Genomic DNA, 22,973 nt, shown 5'->3' with positions numbered 1-22,973 from the left:
AGACCCATACTATGATAGGGGTTTACCTTTTCAGGGGTTTTTAAGAGACTTTAGAGAGGTTTAGCTGTACTCACCCAGGCACTGTAGTCGAAGCAGCTCGGTGGACCTTTGCGATACCTGGCGTCTCTCAGGACTTCACATGGGTTCTCCTCGCGGACTGAGCTTCAGAGTTAACGGGCAGAGTACAGTCTGATAGTGGGCATTTTGACTGTTGGAGATATCTTGCTGAAAGGACTGAATGTATTTAAATACATTCAGTGCAGTGCTCTTTCTGCTGGATTCGGCTGCATATTTATACATTTTTGTTCAAATTGTGTGCTGCTAAGTGCTGTTAGATGACTTAATCTAATTGTACATTGTTGCATTGGTGTAAGTAGACCTAATCTAACCATTCATTTTTTAAGTGGTGTTAGTAGTCTTCATTTAACTGTACATTGTTGTAGTGGTGTTAGTAGTCTTAATCTAACCGTACATTTTTTAAGTGGTGTTAGTATTCTTCATTTGACTGTACATTGTTTTAGTGGTTTTAATAGTCTTAAAAGTATAATATGTATTTTTCTAATTTCTGCTTCTAGAGATCGATAAGTCAAAACAATAACAAAAGACGATGTTTGATGATGTCGTGAAGAACCGTTGTATTATCAGAATTGTTGTCGTCACTAACATTTCCAGTGAAAATTGATCCTTCTCACAGACAGAAATCATGTTCACAGACGAGTTAATGTATTAAAGATTAACTTTTGTCATTTAATGCTAATGAAATCTTAGCAAGTATCATAATTTAACTTGAAAACTTACCATCAGATGAGTCGACTACCCAAACAGCTGTAGATAATTTTCTGTGGTAGTTTACAGCTTTAGAGAATGTTACATGGGGTATTTTACAGCAGTAGATAACGTTGTGTTGGGTAGCCCAGCGCTGTAATCCATGGTCAAAGCAATCCTACTAGGAATAATTTACTGTGCATGTTGAACGTTGTGGTCACTTTTTTTAACATAACCGCACATGACAGTGTTTCCCACAGAATTGGATTCTAATTGTGGTCTTATCAAAAAGATATTGGATATTCAACAGATATTCCCGCTCTGAATTGCAGCGATGTCACGACGGAACTGAGGTGAAGGCCCGTGTTTCCAGCGGTGATTACCTAGCCAGCAGCACTGGCTACTTAATTCCCTAAAATATAGCCTTACTTCAGAAGTGAATTTGAATGGATTCAAATTGCTGTATAGAAATGTATCCCACAAGCTCTAAAACAGTAAAAAGCAGGTAAAACCTGCGTGTCTAGGTGCTTTACAACATCAGGAGGATCTGGTCATTCAGAACAGAATGGGGGTGAAGATGGATCTGTATGAATATTGGGTAGGATACACTCCGTCTGGACCTGGGTCAGCCTCTCGATCTCACAGGAGCTGCAGGGCAGCGTCTCTGCCACCACAAAAAGCAGGTTGGTGTTCTCTATCCTCTTGGCGTGGAACAGCCTGCGAAGGAAGGGTTGGGGGTCAGTGTACGCTAGCTTATAGCTACCCGCCAGCATAAACTGCCATGCTAAACAGCGCAGATCACACATCGAAGCACACCTGGAGCAGTTCCCACAGTCCTGCAGGATGTTGTAGGAGTTGGTGGTGTTAGTGAAATAGAACTGGCTTTGGATGGTCACACAGCTACTGTCCTTAGTCTCGAAGCCCTCCACCACAGAGTCGTCTGGAAGACAGGTGATGAGTTCAGAGCAGAGAAAAACTCACAGGGACTGTTGGAAGACTATTGATAGCCTCGATACTTCATACCCTCATATCACAGCATAATCTTTGAACACACAGGCGCCCACCTGTGAGGAACCAGCTGTTGTAGGTCAATCCATACAGCAACTGCTGGAGCACAGACCTGGAGAGGAGATCAGGTGACACATTGTCATGGGAGCGCTTCAACCTTCACAGGGTGCAATAAAAAAACAAGAAAAGGTGGTGCCAAGCATTGTCTTTTGGATAATGTGGCGCACCAGCCCCACACTGTGCTGTTTTCTGAGAGGTCTTACCAGGCCACGGCTGAAGACCACCATGCTAAACTCAGCATGTCCGCAATGGAGGGCTGGAGATACAGGGAGGAGCAGGAGAACCTGTTAACACCTCGAGGTCGTACTCACAGAGCACACTGCTCTTGTTCTTGATTAGATTTGAACGTGATTGCGTTAAATTCCTCCATTACCACAAAGATGCCTCTTGCAGCAGCACCCGTGTGGCTGCTGCTGATTGGCTCACAGGCCGACTGGAACTGGAAGGACTGCACGCGGGCGTAGATGGAGTTGTTGTAGAGCGCGTGCATCAGGTAGGGGTCGACGTCTCCGAAGAAAAGGCCCACCTTTTATTGGGAGAAGAGAGAGGAGGCAGCTGAATAAAGGACAAGAACTGCACAACAGTACTGTGTTTACCTTCAGTTGTTTACCTTTTGTTGTCTCCTCACTACGTTCTTTACACTCTGTGATGTTGGATTTTACAATATCAATGGAAAGTTTACCTTCTTCCAGTGGTCCCTCTGATTGGACATGACAAGGAATCCCCCATCATCGATCAGATAACAGAGCAGGTCCTACACACACACACACACACACACACACACACACACACACACACACACACACACACACACACACACACACACACACACACACACACACACGATGACCTCAGATAACAGCAGGCCCACCACACACAAATATAGTGACATGGTGAGCCCAGTTGACAGCTGGAGGGGCAGCTGGGGTCCACAGTAGTCCCTGACCATACCAAGGCCTGAGAGGCTAAGACACAACATTTCACACTGAGACAAAGGCTGCCATGATAAACATAACATTTGAACAATGTCTGCCCTGCATTCAAAGGATTGGTCTCCATATTAGCCATATATGTTAGATTTCTATATTCTTATAATGAATATTTATATTATACTATAGAGCTAAATTTCTGTTGGTGCGACTACTGCTAGCCTCCGCTGTAGCTGGCATCATAAGGGTGACTTGACTGTAATGGTCTATCAACACCTTCCCACCCGGATTCCTCACAAGCATAAGATAGTAGTTGGTTAGTAACACTAGCCGGTCAGCTAATGATCGCCCGGGGACTGGGGGGCTACGTGTGTACACAACTCTTCACCTCACACCAGGCCTCACGGCAGGAAGGTCACACACGTTACCCCACACGGAAGGATGCTTCCCACACAAGGCAGTACCAGCTCCTTCTCAATGTGGGATGGATGGCTCCGTCTATAAATGGGAGAATAAGTGAGAGGCTTCCCTCAGAGAGAGAGATAGGCATGCTTACGTCCGTGTTCACTTCGCAGTCCATCTCACAGCTTCTGGAAGGCCCGCACTGTGTGAAGAGAGTTAAAGGCACCGTTAGTAACCGGAGATTCACTAGAGGAACGCAGCAGCCAGAAGATTAGGACGGGGGGGTTGAACGTACCTTTTGTGACCCCTGGCGGCTCTCCGACACATTGCTGGCCAGGATCTTGAACTTGTCCACCCAAGCTTCCAGGTCGAGTTTCACCCCGACCACTGATTAATGGGAAGGTCCACACGATCAGAAAATGATGAATCTCCAGTCAGAGCATTTCATTTTGTTAATGCCGTCTGGACGTAAAGAGAGCTTTAACACATGAGTTTTATTTAATTTAGATTGACCTAGTAACGTTGTAGTATGGACATTTAAACACCAAAACATGATTGATCATTTAGACTGTAAATGATCAAACCTACAAATCCCACTGAAGGTCGTGAGGTCTAATGTTGGGGTATCGACCGACTGAATGAATGAAGAAATCATACCTGCAGGTTTGAGAAGCTTGCCACCTAGATTGACCTCCACAGCAGAGCTGAGTAGGATTCCGATGGTGCCATTCTCTGCCCCGATGTCATCCATGACTGTTTACGGAGACGGGCGGACAGACAGACAGAGAAACAGTTGAGAAAACATTGAGGAACACTTTGACCAACAAAAAGATTTGTGTTAAAGAACAGGTTAACATTTTCCTGTGAGGCCTCAGGTTCAGGCAGATCCCGATCACTGATCTGTGTGTGATCTGCCGATCCGATCCGATCTCCGATTTCTTTTAATGGTGAAATATATATTAATACGATGTTTCTGATAACTCATGTGTCGATTATATTAACGTTTTTATTTAGTTTGCTTTAAATGAGAGTACTTGTTACTTAGTCGAGCTGATGGAAATGCATTGTTGGCAACTCATGTAAATAGACCACTACAGAGTTTAGCTAATAGGGGAACCACACAGAGCAATAAGGAGTTTAATTTGGACTAGTTAAGATGGTTTATTGACCGTTTCTATAAGTTTAGCAGTAAAGTAACATCCATTTAAATTAACATCACTAACAAAGAAGAAGGAATGAGTGGGATTACATTTATTGGATTGAGTCAGGCCAACCCACTCACTCCTCGCACTAAGGAAAGGAGCTGTAATGGACAATACCATAGCCTGTATGGATAATACACATCCGACACGATTAAATCAAACATATAATAAAATGTAACCGTATCACCTGTGATACGACTGCAAGGATGGCTGCCGGCAAGAAGCAGATATGGGTTAAGCTTTGAATATGAAGGACTCAGAAAGTTCATTGGTCATTTTCATGAGATAACAGTAAATTGTATAACTGATTTAAATGCGTGTGTCTGGATTGTTTACGAAGATGGTGTGACATGCAGCGTTTGTGTGTGGGCTACATGGGAGATGCTGACTGTGGGAGTGTGTCTGGATGATGGCTGCTTTGAGCAGCCTCACCTGGCCCAGTCGGACTGGACTCTGGGGCTGGGTGAGGCTTCACACCTGGTGAGCAATCAATGTGCACCAGGTTACACCGGCCTTCTCCCCACACACTGGGGAGGGGTGTCCTGCATGGCAACATGGAGCACCAGCCAATGTGCACCAGGTTACACCGGCCTTCTCCCCACACACTGGGGGGGGGGGGCATCCTGCGTGGCAACATGGAGCACCCGCCAATGGGTCATCTTATACACATCTTTAAACAAACACATTTTCAACATCACGACTACACTGGCCAGTGTCGCAAATACCATGCTACACGGTTTGACCTGTGCACACTGGTCTCTAGATGTACAGATGTGCACATTGAGAACAGATGTGCAGCAACAGGTGTGCAGCCTCAGCCAGCCCCAGAGTCCAGTCTTGGAAGCTTAAACCAGCAATCATCCACACACCACTCATTTGTCTACTTTTAGCTTCCTGCAAAGTGGCACAAGGCTTTTATCCAGATATACAACTGTGTAGCATATCGGCCGTACATTTTGAGGTGGGGTATGGAATTCTCTTTTTGGCCATTTTTTGCAAAATTACTTGAAATCCTAATCATAACCCACTTAAAGCCACTGAGGTAGACATGAAATGTAAACAAGTCAATCATCTGTGGAACGGGCAGGGCTCGAAAAACTCCAGCCAATGATTTCCAGACCCACCGAGTGGCATTGGACAGTAAGTACGTCAATCAAACGGTCGTACTGCACTCCCCCTCCCCCGCTCCCCGCGCGACCCCTTCGTTCACGTACTCAAAGCTCGTGACCCAGAGCAAGCTTCTATTTTTTGTTATCCTGCGGTAGCTACTGGAGCTAGCTAACTAGCTAATGGCTCACTCTCTGTTCGCTCGTGCATGATTGCGCGTCCATGTACTTCTTGGAATGGGTGGAGTCAGAGTCAGCGTTGAAGGAGAGGGGTTAGGAAAAAAAATCTGCTGGCGTTACGCAAATCCCATACCCAACCTTTAAGTAGTCAAGCAAGACAGCGATAGCCTTTGGCTACATAAATTATATAAGATAAAGATCTAAGATAAGATACACTTTATTATCCTTGGAGGGAAATTTGTCTTGGACTCCAATTTCCAGCTCCATTTATTGGGATTTAATCAGAGGGTTTTAAATTCATGCCCGTTAAAGGAGAGCTATCTACGGCTTCATCTCCAGTTCAGACCGGTTGTCTAGGTACAGCCAACAGCGCTATGTAAATTCTAGCATTTATCATGATACTATAGGCAATGCTTCGTCACGCCATTTAGAGGGGTTAAGACATGGGGATGTGTTAATAACGTCTAGTCTAGGTCTACTACTTGTATCGTAAACCTTAATAAAAGAGCAACAAAAAACACGAAAAGATCATCAAAAACAGATTCCATGGTTGAGGGAAGCCTCCCTTCATTGGGAGTCAGGGTGAATAATGTTGAAGCAGAATAACATTAGTCTCAGTGACTGAATCTAATGACGGTCTTTGGGCCCTATTTTAACGGTCTGAAACGCAAGTGAGAAGCTAAAAACTTAAGTATCTTTGTGGGTGGGTCTCTGGCGCTGTTGCTATTATACCGGCGGATAAATTTACTCTCGCAAATCTAAAAAGGGTGGCCCTCAAGTAGCCTAATTCCCAAGCCCCCAGGAACAGTGCATACTTGCGCAATCCAGTGCTCAGCGGCCAAGCCTGCTATTGCAGCTGTTTAAGCGGGCTGTGGACGGGTCCCTTGATTCAAGGGGCCCAGAAGTAGATATCTCCGTTCACTCCAATACAAGTGGGGAACAGGAATGTGTCTCCGCAAAAATGTCTGGGTAACAATCAAAGGCTCATAATTATCTTTATACCATGTACTAATAAAATATAGGTTTTCTCTTTTAAAAACGCCACCTCAGGCGTTTTATTAGCCGTTTTATTAATTATTTTTTTGCAGGAGAAGGAGGGATGGCCAGCTGAAAGGAGTCATAGTGAAACAAATGTTGTTTCGGTCCGGCATCCGAGAGGGCTCAGTGCACGGCTCAGTTAACTTCTCGTGTCCAAGGTTTTTCCTTTTACTTAACGTGAATGACGTTGATGGTTTTTAAGCACTGTGGTGACTTTTTATCACTTAAAGTCGCGGAGGGATGTGTAGATCTCGCTTATGATGCTACAATGCTAACAATGCTAGAAAACGAGAATATTTCTGCATCCGGCAGACCATGCACAAGGGCGTTGCTGGCTCCCTTGATGTGAAAGCAAATCTCTCCTTGATGTTGCCCTGTGCCATTGAGCAGTTTACATAGGAATGAATGGGTGCCATTTTTTAATCCGCTGTCCTTTCTTTAATAGGTCCATGCAAATTACCCTTATGTGTGGTTTGGGTGTAACATGCAATAAACCAATGAGAGCGCCATCTCCCATCCCCTTTAAGAGCCATGAGCGCATTTTAACCTGTCAAGTTGATATTTTGACAGTGCGTTTGTAGTCTCCGATGAGACATATGCATGACCACATGAATTTAAAACTTCAAATGGCTCAGTTTATGGCCAAATAATGTGGCCTAATTCACACATGGAATAGTGTTTCCTTCTTCAACTTCAGAAATACTGAGTCATCATGTAAATTTTGGCAAAGAAAACCTAACACACATATGATGTGCGGTCCTGTGGCCGCAACTGTGGGTCTATTTAATGATATGCGGCATTACACAACAAACATTGTTTCTTACCACTATTGTATACATTATCGTTATCGACACATCGATACATTGCCATGGACAGTATTATGCGTTACGTGTTTAGTTTGCGTGTGTTTAAACAGATGGAGGCGCACGTGCGCACCCGGAATCATTCATTCTTTTTAACACAAGTTATTGGCTTGTACACGATGTCTGTGCCAAGAAAATATGTGTTTGCTATACGATGTTTGCAGATGCATTGATTTACAACTTATTACCTCTGTATCAATTGTTCTTTCCCAAAAGGTTTAACCAACATTATCATTTACCCTAAAACGAGATTTTGTTTTGGAAGGCTGGCATATAGCCTACATTGCGAGTATATTATTGATATTATTATTATTTTAACGCATGGAATAGCCTACTACAGTGTTCATTCATGCAGCCCCTCTGGATTTTTTTTTTCCACATTCCACATCATCATCATAATATTTCAATTAGGCAAATCGTTTGCATGTATGTGCTGTGTATAGAATAGACTACAAGTATAAGCTTACTACTAGTAAGCTTATGTTGCAGATCCAACCAACCATGGTACGTCAAAATAGCAACACCAACTGCGCTATCCGCTAGTGCACTTAGACCAGGTATTTGTCAGTTGCGCAACTGCTTTATCGATCTGTAAGATAGCACCAGTGTTGTAGCCTGACTATTACCAGACCAAGCGAATCATAGATTGCCTTGGTCTGGGGAAGCTGCTGTCATTTTCTTCAGCACAAGAGGCGTGATCAACGGGCCTAGTTCAACTGACTCTGTACGCAAATGGCTGCTTGCCGTAGCTTCCCTGTCGTCATTGTGTTTAACCAGCCAATAGCGCGCCAAGGGGAACAGCCAACTTGGTGATTGACTCCCGCAAAAACGTATCGGAAGCAGAAAGAAATGTATCGCTCTTCTCCAGACCCTTGTGCAGGACAAACTCAATTTGCCGGAAGAATGGGCAGGGCTACCCAGCACCATGTATCATTTGCGCTGTAACACGCCTCTGCTTTTCGCTGACACGCCTCTCAGGGCACAAGTTTAGCGGCGCAGGTTTGCTGCGGGGGAAAATCGGCTTTGCGCCAGGTGCAAACTAACAAAGATACATGCGTTGGTGTAGAAAGTCAATTGCGCTGGATGCAAGATAGGGCTCTTTAAGTCATGTGAATGGCTCCAGCAAACAGCCAATTTGGTTGATTCACATGTTTAGGTTGTAAATCGGAAAAAAACGATTTGCAAAGATTTGCGTCATGTCGTGACACAGACCTTCACAAACGTGCTGCGAGTAGTGATCTAAATCCAGCTTTAGGGTTAGGTAGTGAGAGCGCAGGATAGGGTAAGGGAGAGAGAAAGAGAGAGAGAGAGAGAGAGAGAGAGAGAGAGAGAGAGAGAGAGAGAGAGAGAGAGAGAGATTATGGTTAAGGTAAAAGAGAGAGAGAGTAGGATGTGGTAAGGTTCAGGGAGAGAGAGCAGCAGAAGTGATGCTCACAGGATCTCTGAGGAGCTCTGAACATGTAGCCCTTGTTGTCCAGGCTGCGTCTGTAGTAGTTGGAGTTGAAGGGCTCTGGATCCTCCTGCCAGGACTCAGCAGCCCTATGCAACAATAAAGTAAAACAATACTACTGTAAGAGACTGTTGTGAGTGTCATGGTAAGGAGATGTAGTTCAGTTTAGAGATAATGACTTCTTAGTGAAGTACTGATATTTCCGGAGCGTCAATGAACGTGTTGTTGATATCAGCTTAGACGTGTGCAGTCAATGTGCAGCCTATCCGTCAAGTCAGCGACCTATCACAGTGATATGCAGGGGATAGTGTAACCGTGATTGGTTAAGTGGACGTGTTCCTCCGGTGAGGTGGCGGGGGAGAAGAGGAGTGTGAGGCAAAAGGCTAAGGCCAGGCCAGTTCAGCACTTAGAAGTTTGTTATTGTTTCTGTGTGTGCTACGGCTAACAGTAGCCTGTTTTATTCTCTAAAATAAAGTGTGTTGAGGGCCGTTACGGTTCAAATGGATGTGGGCTGATGGGAGGTGTTGCACCATGACTCACATGTTGGGGAACACCCTGGTCACGCCACCATCTGTGGAGGCAAATACCGCCAGGAAGCCATACCTACAGGACGCAGAGTAACGCAGAGTTCTGTAGTAACACTCTGTAGGACATATGCAGGAAGGGACGGTGCTGTTCACAGTGAATAACCACAGTGTGTCCCCAGTGCCACTGGTACTCAACTGCAAGTATAACATTCACGCTGGTCATTCTGAACATAACAACAGCTAATGAACATGCAGTGTGTGCTGATTTGAATTGCAGTGAAGGTACATTGAGGGTTGAATCACATTTCATTTGATGTAACAAATAAGCCCTCCAGATACTTTTTCTCATTGAAAATCGAGCATAGAATTTGCCTGGCGCAATGTTTGGCCTCCATGTTATTGGTTAGGGGCACCTCTATTATACTATTTACGGTAGCAGGAAATTGACTTGTGTGGACTTCCTGGAAACATGGACCTACCAGTAAGGCACAGACTTGGAAAACAGTATTTTTTAATAAACTCCTGGTACGCTAACTAAGTAGTTGATGCTTTGTTCTATGTGTAGGGACCCTAATCATGCTACTGCAGAGGTTTGGTGCTATTTCGAGCAATATTAGTGGTTAAAAAATTACGATTTGGAATTGTTTGCGGTGCCCCTGACCAATAATATGAGGCTAAACATTGCACCTAAACATTTTTTAATTTTCAATTCAAAATGTATCTGGAAGGCTTATTTGATGGGTATACATGCCAAAACAAAGACCCTGGGTTCTATTTTGGCCGGAATTACACTTTAAGCGACTAGCATTAGCATGTGAATGAAACCACTCTAAACGGTAAGCAAGTTTCTTTACTTACGAATGTATATCTTTGTTCTTCCACACTCTGGAGGCCAGCTGTCCAATGATGCCAGAATCCAGAATGAGGTTGTGGATGATGCCTTGGTCACCTGAAACACACGCAAGCAGTTCATGACCTCCCAAAACCTGAAAGATGTACAGATATGGTGTCCTGGTTTTGTACCAACACTCACAGTCCTCAGATTCTAGTGTGATGTCCATCATGAGAGAGAGAAAGTTCTCCAGGAACTGTGTATTGTTGTCGGAAAGTTGAAGACGCTTGCAGTATTCCCTTAAGAGTTATAATGCAAATGAATACTACAGTGAACACTTCCTTCAGTTTGATTCATAGTGGAGGCAGCATGAGGATGAGGTTACCTTGGAGCCAGAAACACATGTCCTGATGATTCAAATGAGCTGGGCAACAAAGACTGCAGATCTGTAGAGGAAAAAAGAAACTGAGTTTTAGGCGTTAGTACACAGGTGAGAACACAGGTGAGTACACAGGTGAGTGCACCGGTTTATTACACAGGTGAGTACACAGGTGAGTGCACCAGTTTATTAAACAGGTGAGTACACAGGTTAGTGCACCGGTTTATTACACAGGTGAGAGCACCGGTTTATTACACAGGTGAGTACACAGGTTTATTACACAGGTAGGTACACAGGTGAGTACGAAGGTATATTACACAGGTGAGTACGCAGATTTATTACACAGGTGAGTACACAGGTTCATAACAAAGGCCACACAGCGAAGGGAATGTGCTGGAATACTCACACTGGAGCTGGAGCATCACGTCACTCAGGTCTGCCTGGATGTAGTACTCATTGTAGGGGGGTAATACCAGGCCCAGGCTGCAGAGGGCAGCATTGGGAAACAGATCAAGTCTGGAAACACGGTCAGTTCTCATTGGTAGGGATTTAAAATCTCAACTCACCTGTAGTCTGTGCCGTTTATGGGTGTCCAGGTGTACCCCCTGTAAGCATCATCAATGTATTGCTGTAACAGAAAAAATGGTTGATACCCAAATTAAATCAAGGTTTGTAAAAAATAATTTAAATGCATGACAAGCCTTGCACACAGCTAGATGAATGTTGAGTGTCCGTGTGACGTTGTTGGGGAATCAATAAGGAAACAATCAACACCACCGTGGACTGTAATCATTGGAGTCAAGCTTGGATTTGCGACAATAGAGTGTGTTCGCTGTGACATAAGGCAGGGGAAGTATTGTGATCTACCTCATCATGTAAAGCATCATCTGGATGTTTTATTGAAATAAATGTTCAATGTTTTCCTAATAAACAATGATAATTTCTGTAGAACAAGAAACTAGAACATGACCACGGTTGGGCGGCTTGGTTTGTCTCCGGTGGGAGTCTAGCCTGGAACACTGCCCTTCACTGGTCTCCACCTCCCGCTTTACTCCAAGTATAGAGACTGCTAACACTCCTCTCCGAGTGTGTTCGGAGAGGAGCTGCATTTGCATCAGCATCCCTGATCACGTGAAGCAGCTGTTAAACACATGAACCAGCGCAGTGCCCAGGAAAGGTGCACATTTCCTAGGAAACTACTGCTTCACACACCCATAGACTGCATACAAAGTCTCTAATGCAACGTCCCCTTATCAATGTCAGAGAGTTAATTTATACCTGAATCTACATCAGGTCCAATACATGCGCTACTTGTCAAGATACGCAACAGACTGACATAACATTGAAAGGAATCCTATTAGCAATGTACATTTAGGAGAGGCTTGTTGTCCAGGGTTGAGTGAGAATGCTATTTCTCATTGTTAAATAGCATTTCTGGTGTTTCATCTGCATGCCTCGCATCAAAGCCGTATTGTATCATAGAGCAGCGACCTCATCATGTATAGTATCATAGAGCAGCGACCTCATCATGTATAGTGTCATGGAGCAGTGACCTCATCATGTATAGTGTCATGGAGCAGTGACCTCATCATGTATAGTGTCATGGAGCAGTGACCTCATCATGTATAGTGTCATGGAGCAGTGACCTCATCATTTATAGTGTCATGGAGCAGTGACCTCATCATGCATAGTGTCATGGAGCAGCGACCTTATCATGTATAGTGTCATGGAGCAGTGACCTCATCATGTATAGTGTCATGGAGCAGTGACCTCATCATGTATAGTGTCATGGTGACCTCATCATGTATAGTGTCATGGAGCAGTGACCTCATAATGTATAGTGTCATGGTGACCTCATCATGCATAGTGTCATGGAGCACTGACCTCATCATGTATAGTGTCATGGAGCAGTGACCTCATCATGTATAGTGTCATGGAGCAGTGACCTCATCATGTATAGTGTCATGGAGCAGCGACCTCATCATGTATAGTGTCATGGAGCAGTGACCTCATCATGTATAGTGTCATGGAGCAGTGACCTCATCATGTATAGTGTCATGGAGCAGTGACCTCATCATGTATAGTGTCATGGAGCAGTGACCTCATCATGTATAGTGTCATGGAGCAGTGACCTCATCATGTATAGTGTCATGGAGCAGTGACCTCATCATGTATAGTGTCATGGTGACCTCATCATGTATAGTGTCATGGTGACCTCATCATGTATAGTGTCATGGAGCAGTGACCTCATCATGCATAGTGTCATGGAGCAGTGACCTCATCATGTATAGTGTCATGGAGCAGTGACCTCATCATGTACAGTGTCATGGTGACCTCATCATGTATAGTGTCATGGAGCAGTGACCTCATCATGTATAGTGTCATGGTGACCTCATCGTGCATAGTGTCATGGTGACCTCATTATGTATAGTGTCATGGTGACCTCATCATGTATAGTGTCGTGGAGCAGTGACCTCATCATGTATAGTGTCAAGGTGACCTCATCATGTATAGTGTCATGGAGCAGTGACCTCATCATGCATAGTGTCATGGAGCAGTGACCTCATCATGCATAGTGTCATGGAGCAGTGACCTCATCATGTACAGTGTCATGGTGACCTCATCATGTATAGTGTCATGGAGCAGTGACCTCATCATGTATAGTGTCATGGTGACCTCATCATGTATAGTGTCATGGAGCAGTGACCTCATCATGTATAGTGTCATGGAGCAGTGACCTCATCATGTACAGTGTCATGGTGACCTCATCATGTATAGTGTCATGGAGCAGTGACCTCATCATGTACAGTGTCATGGTGACCTCATCATGTACAGTGGCATGGTGACCTCATCACGTGCAGTGTAATGGTGACCTTATAATGTACAGTGTCTAGCTTAGGTACTTACCTCATCAATCGACTTCACAAGCGTTTTAATCTGCATTTCCCCCGGCCTGCCGTCAATCATCTGTCTACGTATCTACATAAAAAAAGAGATGGTGGTGAACACATGACATGAACTTGTAATGGTTACACATAGCGCTGCCTGACCCAGTGGGAGATGCCAGGAGAGATCACCTCCTCTTTGTTGGGGTCTTCCACCTCTGCGTCGAGGAAGTCCAGAGTCACCGGCTCTGGGAGGTCATCGAGCTAAAACAGCGGCACAAAAACCGCATGGGTAATGGTTGAACAGAACAATACAATGAGCAGGGCACCCCAGCATGGGTGATGGTTGAACAGAACAATACAATGCAGGGAATGGAATGCAATGGAAATTGACACCAATACAAAGTTCCACACTCTTTCACCCAACATTTGATCTTGTTTCTTTCTTTATTCTCAGAGTTGCAAAGGATTTTCAGATATTAGGCGAGCAGACTGTTATTTATGATCATATTTAATGTCACCTTTGGCTGAAGATTAGGGTGTAGTAGAAGATATCCATTTGGATCAATGGCAAATATGTATCCATTGGCACCAAGCTGTTAATGAAAGCAATTTAAATATGAAAATATACATATTGGCCATTGTAAGCTCAGTAAAATAAGATACATTTAGACTCACATTATATCGTGGAGTAAGTCTCTTGATCTCATCAAGATGTACATCGACTCCCATGACCCCAAGGATTAACTGGTTCTGGTGAGAGAAAAACGGAAATTAATAACAGAAATTCAACCACAATCCTCCACATCATTCCTTTAAAAAGCCATAGTTATTAAATTAGGTAACGCTTTACAATAAGGGTACAATAATTAACCATGAATTCAGATAAGTTAATAAGTAATTAAAGCAATAAGCATTACCTTACAATTAACAGTTCGTTATCAGTTAGATACTGCTCTAGTAACCATCAATTTACATTAGTTAATACAGTAATAAGCGTTATTATACATCATTAGCATAGGGTTTAGGGTTGGGGTAAAGATATGCTTTAGTGGGATAAAGTAATCTAGTCTAACCCTATTAAATAATAGATTTATTGAATACATGACGAGTGAACAGGAACAAATGATTACTAGACCATTCGTTAACTGTTTATTAAATGTTAGTTACTTACTAATAATGCATTAACTTATGTTTGTTGATGGTTCATTATTTAACCTTATACCTTAGTGCTACCTTAAAAGTTTACAGATCATATGAAAGAAGGATATAGCGAAATATATAAATAAATAAAAAGATATCTCTGTAAAATATCATTGCATTAGACCATGCAGTAGATGGGTTTCCATGGCAATATCTATCTAGTACCTGTGAGTTTCCATCCATAGTGAGATTGAAGACAGGCAGAGTACCGGTCACCACCATGCCGAGACCCTGTAAAATCAACATTAAACAAATCTCTCATCCTAACCCCGACCGACAAGGAGAAAGTGTATTGAGAAAGCGTAAAATAAAATCATCCTGGAGTGACGGGTGCAATGCGGGCGGCGGTACGTTGTAGACCTACTAAACGCCAACAAAGGGCGGATAATAGTCAGTCCCATGGATAAGAACGGCCTTTGGGTGGCTAGCACTGAAGAACAACGTACTGACTCTCACGTAATGCATTGCCTCACAGAACCCGGCGGCTATGATACATTCAGTGGACCAGGCCGTCCACTGAAGCGCTGCAACGCTGGCAAATAAAGGATTGCTCTTCCATTCCTATTGTCTCATAAAACATTTAATTAGTTGAAATACTGAAGGTACACTGTAAATCAGAGTAGCATATTCAATGAGTACAAATAGGTAATATCCCGGATGTCAGAAATGGTCAAGATAAATTATATAATCTGTCACTCCTACTTTCACAGGACTCCAGCAAAGCAGTGTCAAGGCAAGGAAGCGTTCTTTAAATGCATGAATGAGATGGAGAGACACAAGGTGATGGAGGAAGTGAGGTTGGATGAGGGATGGGGGAGAGTTTGGTAACCGTTCATCGAGTTTGGAGTTATTTTTCAGTTTGTCCTTTGAAGTTGATGGTCCGGTGAAAGCAGGATCATTGCTTTTTAAACACCAAACCCATGAGACTCTTTCACAAATGTGCTCGCCCAGGGTCTTACCAGGGCGTCCTGGTAGACGTTGGTCCACTGCACCTGCTTGGCGATACCCCCGGCTAGCACCATGGGGCGACCCAGCACGTCCAGGTACTCCTGGAGCACAGGGCAGTAACAACAACCCCAGCGGGCAGTAGTCTTATCAGTGGAGCAGCGTGGTGCATCCAACGCAACAAACAACCCAGAGATACTGGGGGGGGGGGGGAGTCAGCTGCTGTAGACACGCCAGACAAACCCACCTGGGTGTTAATCCTTATGGCGCAGATGGAGCGGATCTCAAAATAGTAACCTGGCAGGGAAGGGAGGAGGGAGACAAGCAAGACAACAAGAGAGGGGAGGGGGAGAGAGATTCTATTGATTCAGGAGCCAGAAGGGTTGATCAATACGGCACAAGTTACTAGACATTACAAGAGCTGGACATTAACACTTAAAGATACCTACACTGGAATACTATTTGCATTATATATTGATCTTTATCTCTGTTTTCCGGAATGATTTAAAATGTTGATAGTCCATTATAAGAGGACCCTAATACCATTATGCAATACCATTCAAATTTGTATTCTAGTTGCAAAAATGACGAGAAAAAATGACTCTCCAGAAAAAAACAATGTATACCTCATTTTGCCATTTTATATACCCCACTATTTAATAGTCCAACCATTTTCTAAGTTAAATACAGAGATGTGTTGTGGATGTACTGAGAATTAGGTGTAAGATACATCCTTTCAATTATGCATAATCTGATACGGCATTTCTATTGCAGTTCTATTATTATCTTTCTAGAATGGCACGTGACTAATGCTCTGCATGTGTCAGGAAGTTCAGCTCCCTGAGCCATTTAATGCCATTGTTTTGCTATCCAGCGTGCATTATGGATATGTATAGCACTTCAGAAACAACAAGGCAGCATTACAAGAGTCCATGAAAGAGCTATTTCAACCTACCTTTATTTGTGCATGCTATCCACTGCAGGGGCGTGACATCATAGTTGTGTTGACCGACAGAGAAGGTAAATACTCTAACCTAAAAAAATTGGACATTGATTGTTAAAAAGGAAAGCAAGAAAATCAGTATTTGAGGGTATTTATAACTGTGCTGAAGACATCAAGTTCCCAAGGCTTGTGGAGAAACAAACGGTTTTATTAGGCCAGTTGTACTGCACGAAGATATCCTGCGCTCTGTCCTCCCCGCCGTCCGTAAATAACATTATGATTTTATTGCAGTTTGCTCGAGGGACGTTTGTCTTCTGCAGAACATGTTGTTTTCGGAGAGAAGGAGAAAAGAGAAACAACCAGAATGAAATGAGATTTAGCTGACATCTGATTTAGTCAAGTCAATTGTTCAAGGACGAAAACAGGAACGGCGATGGAGATTTTTAATCAGATGCAGCTTAAATTTGGTTAGCAATGTCTGACTTTCAGTAACTCACATTCAACAGCTGGTTGAAGGCAAAATGAAAGCCTGACTTGTAATCAGTCGTGCCTTTGGCTTGCATTTGCTGCACCGCATCCTTGAAGATCTTCTTGTTGCGTATGTTGGCCTGGACCAGATGTTTGAAGCAGGGGACCACAGCCTCTGCCTTCTCGTTGAACTAAGCACGGGGAGAAAGGAGCCTTAACCACGTTTCTGACGGAGAGAGACGGACTGCAGTGGAGTGGAGCCCAGTGAGGGAGGAATCAATGGGCAAGGTCGATACTTAGTGTAGTGGATACGGACCCTTGCCACGTTGACGTAGTCGTCGTCAGACAGCGTGTCTAGCATCTCCATCACCGAGGCCTTGATGAGCTTCAGAGTCAGGCCGCTCACACTTCCGCTCCTAGAGACAGAGCCAGTGTGGGGAACCAAGTCAGTATGTGCGGTATCGATTTGATGCCGCTGCATTTATTTAGTTAGTTTTTACCAATTTTTATTGTATTGTATATCACTTGGATAGGATTAAAGACTCTTGAATAAATATTTCTCATTGCTTTTATCTGGTCTCTTTGGTTTAAGGACGACATATTATGGTGTTTTTTCCCAACAAGTAAACATGGTACATGACTTCCAGAAAACCTGTTTTTGAAGCTATTTGCTGGAAATAGCTTTTAGGAAAAAAAATCTCGCCTGCTGCTATTCCCCTCTGCTTCAGTCCCTTCAGAATGCAATAGTATCTGTCTGCGTCCTGCAAGACGGAGGCGTAACTTGTAGTAGGAGGCGTAACTTGTACTAGGAGGCGTAACTTGTTCTTTTCTAAATCGCGGTCCACGCGAGATCTTTCTCTTTTCGCGTTAAACAAAAAGCGTTGTAAATCACGGTTCACACGAGATCTTCATTGAAGTCGGGTCTTCCGATATTCATGACGGTAAGTCAATTTAAGGCCTAATATTTGATGTCCGAGTTGCGGTCATTTATGTACCCGCGCACCACTGCTACATACAGATCACTTCCACGATTTAGAAAAGTACTAGACACGCCTCCGACTACAAGTTACGCCTCCTACTACAAGTTACGCCTCCTCCGACTACATGTTACGCCTCCTGGTGCAAGTTACGCTTCCTCCGACTACAAGTTACGCCTCCGACTACAAGTTACGCCTCCGTCTTGCAGGACGCAGACAGACCCAACTCTCAGAATGAGCCGGTTCTGGTTTCTGTAGCTTTAATGCAAATGAGCTGCTGCCCATTGACCAATGAGCTGTCAGATTGAACCACAGCATAGAGGAGAAGGGATTGTTGCCGTTTTGCGGAATCCTGGAGCTCTATATCTATGTTATGATATAATATAATAATAATAATAATAATCTATAGGTATTTATATAATATTCTATCTAATATCACGGCCAAAAGCTATTTGCGCCTCGGATGATATTATGAATCATATGAATCATAAAGACTGCGTCTGACGTCAATGGTACTTCCACAACAAGTAAAGTCTCGTAGTGGGGGTTATCTCGGCCATGGTTGAGATGAATTGGGGGAAAGGAACTTTGGCCTTGACTCTCCGAAGTCCATAGTGAACTGCAACATGGATGAGAAAGGCATTGTACTCCGGAAGCTGGGCTGCCGGACTGCCGCCGAAGCTTCGGCGGCATTTCAGCTCTGGGAGTACACATGCCGGGGCTGCCGGACTGCCACCGAAGCTTTGGCGGCAGTCCGGCAGCTCCGGCGGGGGGAGCTTGGTGGCAGTCCGGGAGTACAATCCCTTTCCCCTCCATGTCTCCTCCTCCGGACTACCGCCGTAGCTCTGGCAGCAGTCCGGCAGCTCCAGCGGGGGGAGCTCGGCGGCAGTCCGGCAGCTCCGGCAGAAAAGGGATTGTACTCCCGGAGCTGAGCTGCCGGACTCCCGCCGAAGCTCCACCGCCGGAGCTGGGTGACTGCAACCAGAGCTTTGGCGGTGGAGCTGGCGGACTGCCACCAGAGCTTCGGCGGTGGAGCTGGCGGACTGCCACCAGAGCTTCGGCGGCAGTCCGGCAGCTCCCCCGGACTCCCTGTCAGGCAGTCACGTGGCAATCTGACAAATTAGAAAAAAATCTATTTTTGTATGGAATATGCCTGCTTCTGAAATGCGCGAACATCTCCGCCCAGCGCTCGTCCGCTGGTCCACAAAATCTTAGCTATGCTCTGATTGGAGGGGGGTGGGGAGGTGGGAGGTGATATTCAAGTTTGCCCCCTTCCTGCGTAGGAGGGGGCGCCAAAACTGACTCGCTCGTTCGGTAACTGGAGGGGGGCTGCTTTTAGAAATGCATACCTCACTCAAAAAATCATGTATTTTTTCATTGTTTGTATGCGTGTGGGAGCACCAGAGACCCAAAACAACACCCCAATCCCAGGAAAAGTGTTGTTTTCATAATATGTCCCCTTTATGAAACAATTAACAGCTGATAGTATGAATAAACATAATTTGAACACATTTTTGGACTTAATGGCCGACTGGTAAAGAATGAAAGGAAGTCCCTGATAGGACGGTGTGGCCCTAAGCTCATCCTCACTGAACTGTTGTTGTTGTATAGCATCATATGACAGGAGTGACAGTACGAAGACTCCGACAGGGCCGAGAAGTGTATGTGCAGGTGGTAACTTTCAGTATGAACAATAAGTGATTGGAACTCATCGACATTGAGTTGATCTTTAAAACTGGTGGTTGCTAATGTGTGTGTTGGTAATAGATAAGAATGTGCTCACGTTTAAATTTATTCATGTTATTTTACTCACACATCGACCAGAATAACCATGTCTTTTGGTGATGATGCCCCCTGAATGTACCTGAAACACAGAGAAACAAGGTAAGGCTGCGTTATGAACGCAAACCGCTGACTTAACTGTACGGGCATTCAAACTGAAACACAAACGCAAACGCAAATGCAAAACACAAACGCAAAACACAAACACAAACGCAAACGCAAAATACAAACACAAACACAAAACACAAACGCAAACGAAAACTACTAACACAAACACGAGCAAAAACGCAAACTACAAACACGAACGCAAACACAAAATACAAACACAAAACGCAAACACAGGCTTGGAGGCACGGGCAGTACCAGGGCCGGCGCCTGACATCGTAGAGGTCGATCTTATCAGGAGCTCTCCAGGGTGTGGCTGAGGAGGCCGAAACAAGATGTAACATCCGGCGCAAAGTTGGAAGGGAAGAATGTCAGGTGGAAGGGTGGTGGTGAGGGGAGGGCTCTCACCGGGGTAGTAGCGGGTGACCCCCGTAGCGCTGCCAAAGGCCTGCCAGAGCAGCGAGGGGTCCTCCCGGCTGTTCTCCATGAACACCTTCTCCAGGGCCTGCGTCCAGTTCAGCTCGTTCAGGATGACAGGGGCTGTGAGCGCAGAGGGGAACACCAGCCGGAGAGAGACCGATGGGCTGTCAGACACGTCTAGAACCCATCAATCATACGGTGTTAAGAGAGGAGAAGGAGAGCCTGCAGGTGAGCCTCTTGCCTCCTTTGTAGATGTCTGTAGGGATCTGAACTGCAGTGTAGGAGTAGTTGACGTTGTTTTTGAAGTTTGGATCGTAGACAAATTCCAGCTTGATATGGGACGGGTTTTCCATGTCCCCATCGCCATCCATTGAGTACTACCAGGACACATGAAAACATATGCATCCGCTGAGTCTGTGGGTCCCACTAACATCATGCATAATTAAAATGTGGCAAAGTAAAGATGACAAGCAGTGAAAATAACTGCAAATGAATCTAATTTTTTTATATGTATTCTCAAATGTATTCCAATTTGTTTCCGACTCACGTAGTCCAGCTCTGCCTTTGAATCATAATAAGCCATGTCCAACTCCTGTACGACAGAAACATACAGACAGGAGGATCAAACCATGTCAACGCCAATCCTTGAACCAGAATGAAGGACCTCTTTCCGGCCTCTGAGAATTAGTGTGGCTCTTGTTCAGGCCAAAATAGTTCCACGCTTTTTGCCTTTTTTTGGTTGAATAACTTTTTGTTGAATGACTAGGATTAATGGCTGGATTTGGTACTCTGTGCTGCATTCTAATCAAACTGCTTTCTATGCCATATCCATGTGCGTGCGTGCCTGCGTGCATTCGTGCGTGCGTGCCTGTGTGTGCATGCCTAGGTGTGTGTGTGTGTGTGCGCGTGTAAAAGCACATCACCTAAAAGTCCATCACTTTAACTCCTCATCCCCACCGAGTGTGGAGATGAGCGGATGGCTTTCAGCCGGGGCGTCAGCTGCTTCACGCATGAGGAGTTCACAGCGGGAGTGATGATGCCCACGGTGAACGGCCCCTCATGAGAGTCATGAGGCAGAGTGGAGGAGGCAGTCAAAGGGCCTGAGGTGAGGGGAACTTCAACGGGCTAATGAAGCAGACCGATCGGAAAGGTAGAGTGAGCGTGGATCTGTCTGGGACAGCTCCGAGCTGGACATTAGCTCTCCTTCCTATCGTGTCAATATCTCCCACCCTGACAGAGCTGGGGCCCCTTGCCCCGGCCCCTTTATCTTTACAGGGAGAGACCGGAGGGACGAGGGCCTCTAGCATTAAGGTCAGCGGTTCTAGTTCTTCTGCAGAGAAGAAAACATTAACTCAGCTTTTTCCTCTCCTAACCTCTTTGGTTATAACTCAGGTCCTGCACACTAAATGTATGCAATATATTTGGTAATGTCTGCAGTGTGGTAGAGAATCATAAAATACAAATGATGTCGTCCCCTCCCCAAGTTAAAGTTTAATAATATAGTGTTTCATGTAGTCGTAGAGCTTAATATAGTGTACTTTTTTTGTGAGCAGCGTAATACAACACTGGAAAAAGGGTTTTAAGCCGTACTTCATCTGATTATTATTTTGTAATTCAATTCAAATAAACATTTTTTGTTTTATTTTTAAAATAACTTTTTTTTATTTCAAAATACTGTGTAATATAGATATTTTTAATTAGGAGCTCAATTAAGAAATATCCATTTTGACAAATGTAAAATTTTAAGGTTGTGTATTTAACTGATTAATACTTTTGTCATTCAATCCAAATATTTTTTTTTTGTTTTCTTCCTAAAACCCTGTTATATTTGATTAGGAGCTCAATTTAGAAATATTTGTTCAGACAAATGTACAATTTCAAGGTTACGTACAAGCCTGCGCATGCGCATTAAATACAAAGACGCTTACGACTACTGGACCAAACCGCAGTGTTGCCAACTTAGCGATTTTGTCGCTATATTTAGCTACTTTTCAGACCCCTTTGGCGACTTTTTTTCAAAACAGCGACAAGCGACAAATCTAGCTTCTTTTTCAGCTGCTATTGGTGACTTTCGGCGACTTTTTGAGGTGAAAGCACTAGCCTTGACCAGAGTGACGATGACTCACTGGTTCTGTGAGCTAGGACAGTCTGTCTGTGTCTGGAGGGAGGTCTGGAGTAGGTCTAACTCTGCCATTTATCTTGTTAATATATATTGCATATTGTGTGGCGGCAGTAGCTCAGGTGGTAGAGCGGGTTGGCTGGTGACCTGTAGGTTGTTGGTTCGATCCCCGGCTTCACCAAGCAGAGTATCGAGGTGTCTTTGACCTAACCCTGACTGATGTCGCGATGTGATGTCGAATCCAGACCGAAGCGCCCCGAGGCCATGAAGCGGCGAGAGCCGAGCGGGGAAAAAATGATGATGATGTATACAAAAATATGTAATGTTTAAATGAGAAACAATTGTTTGATTAAATGGTAATCTTTTTGATTGGATAAAACAAATT

The 22,973-nt window shown here is 44.3% G+C and overlaps 1 protein-coding gene across 2 annotated transcripts in view; it reads right to left on the bottom strand.

Moving 5' to 3' along the window:
• The window catches only part of cacna2d2b (calcium channel, voltage-dependent, alpha 2/delta subunit 2b), a 57,679-nt gene that overhangs the window by 4,374 nt on the left and 30,332 nt on the right, over positions 1–22,973 (bottom strand). The window contains exons 5-37 of one of the 2 annotated variants that reach the window (XM_030349022.1): positions 21,017–21,061; positions 20,711–20,846; positions 20,458–20,589; positions 20,308–20,365; positions 19,976–20,026; positions 17,502–17,601; positions 17,215–17,376; positions 16,921–17,031; positions 16,730–16,808; positions 16,022–16,071; positions 15,789–15,878; positions 14,995–15,060; positions 14,305–14,379; positions 14,148–14,222; positions 13,819–13,890; positions 13,649–13,720; positions 11,308–11,369; positions 11,148–11,224; positions 10,748–10,808; positions 10,564–10,661; positions 10,389–10,479; positions 9,544–9,606; positions 8,989–9,092; positions 3,822–3,917; positions 3,460–3,551; positions 3,319–3,366; positions 2,516–2,587; positions 2,207–2,359; positions 2,037–2,089; positions 1,830–1,885; positions 1,582–1,705; positions 1,373–1,482; positions 75–157 (exon numbers count right to left, since the gene is read on the bottom strand). In XM_030349022.1, the coding sequence (XP_030204882.1) occupies positions 75–157; positions 1,373–1,482; positions 1,582–1,705; positions 1,830–1,885; positions 2,037–2,089; positions 2,207–2,359; positions 2,516–2,587; positions 3,319–3,366; positions 3,460–3,551; positions 3,822–3,917; positions 8,989–9,092; positions 9,544–9,606; positions 10,389–10,479; positions 10,564–10,661; positions 10,748–10,808; positions 11,148–11,224; positions 11,308–11,369; positions 13,649–13,720; positions 13,819–13,890; positions 14,148–14,222; positions 14,305–14,379; positions 14,995–15,060; positions 15,789–15,878; positions 16,022–16,071; positions 16,730–16,808; positions 16,921–17,031; positions 17,215–17,376; positions 17,502–17,601; positions 19,976–20,026; positions 20,308–20,365; positions 20,458–20,589; positions 20,711–20,846; positions 21,017–21,061 (2,817 nt within the window). The remainder of the gene's footprint in view (positions 1–74; positions 158–1,372; positions 1,483–1,581; positions 1,706–1,829; positions 1,886–2,036; positions 2,090–2,206; positions 2,360–2,515; positions 2,588–3,318; positions 3,367–3,459; positions 3,552–3,821; positions 3,918–8,988; positions 9,093–9,543; positions 9,607–10,388; positions 10,480–10,563; positions 10,662–10,747; positions 10,809–11,147; positions 11,225–11,307; positions 11,370–13,648; positions 13,721–13,818; positions 13,891–14,147; positions 14,223–14,304; positions 14,380–14,994; positions 15,061–15,788; positions 15,879–16,021; positions 16,072–16,729; positions 16,809–16,920; positions 17,032–17,214; positions 17,377–17,501; positions 17,602–19,975; positions 20,027–20,307; positions 20,366–20,457; positions 20,590–20,710; positions 20,847–21,016; positions 21,062–22,973) is intronic. The other variant, XM_030349078.1, reaches the window with a different exon arrangement.

This window comes from Gadus morhua, chromosome 1 (genome assembly GCF_902167405.1).
Source record: "Gadus morhua chromosome 1, gadMor3.0, whole genome shotgun sequence".
Taxonomy (NCBI): Eukaryota; Metazoa; Chordata; class Actinopteri; order Gadiformes; family Gadidae; genus Gadus; species Gadus morhua.
Note: the sequence above shows the minus strand (reverse complement) of the source record. Positions and strands in the feature narration are given on the sequence as shown.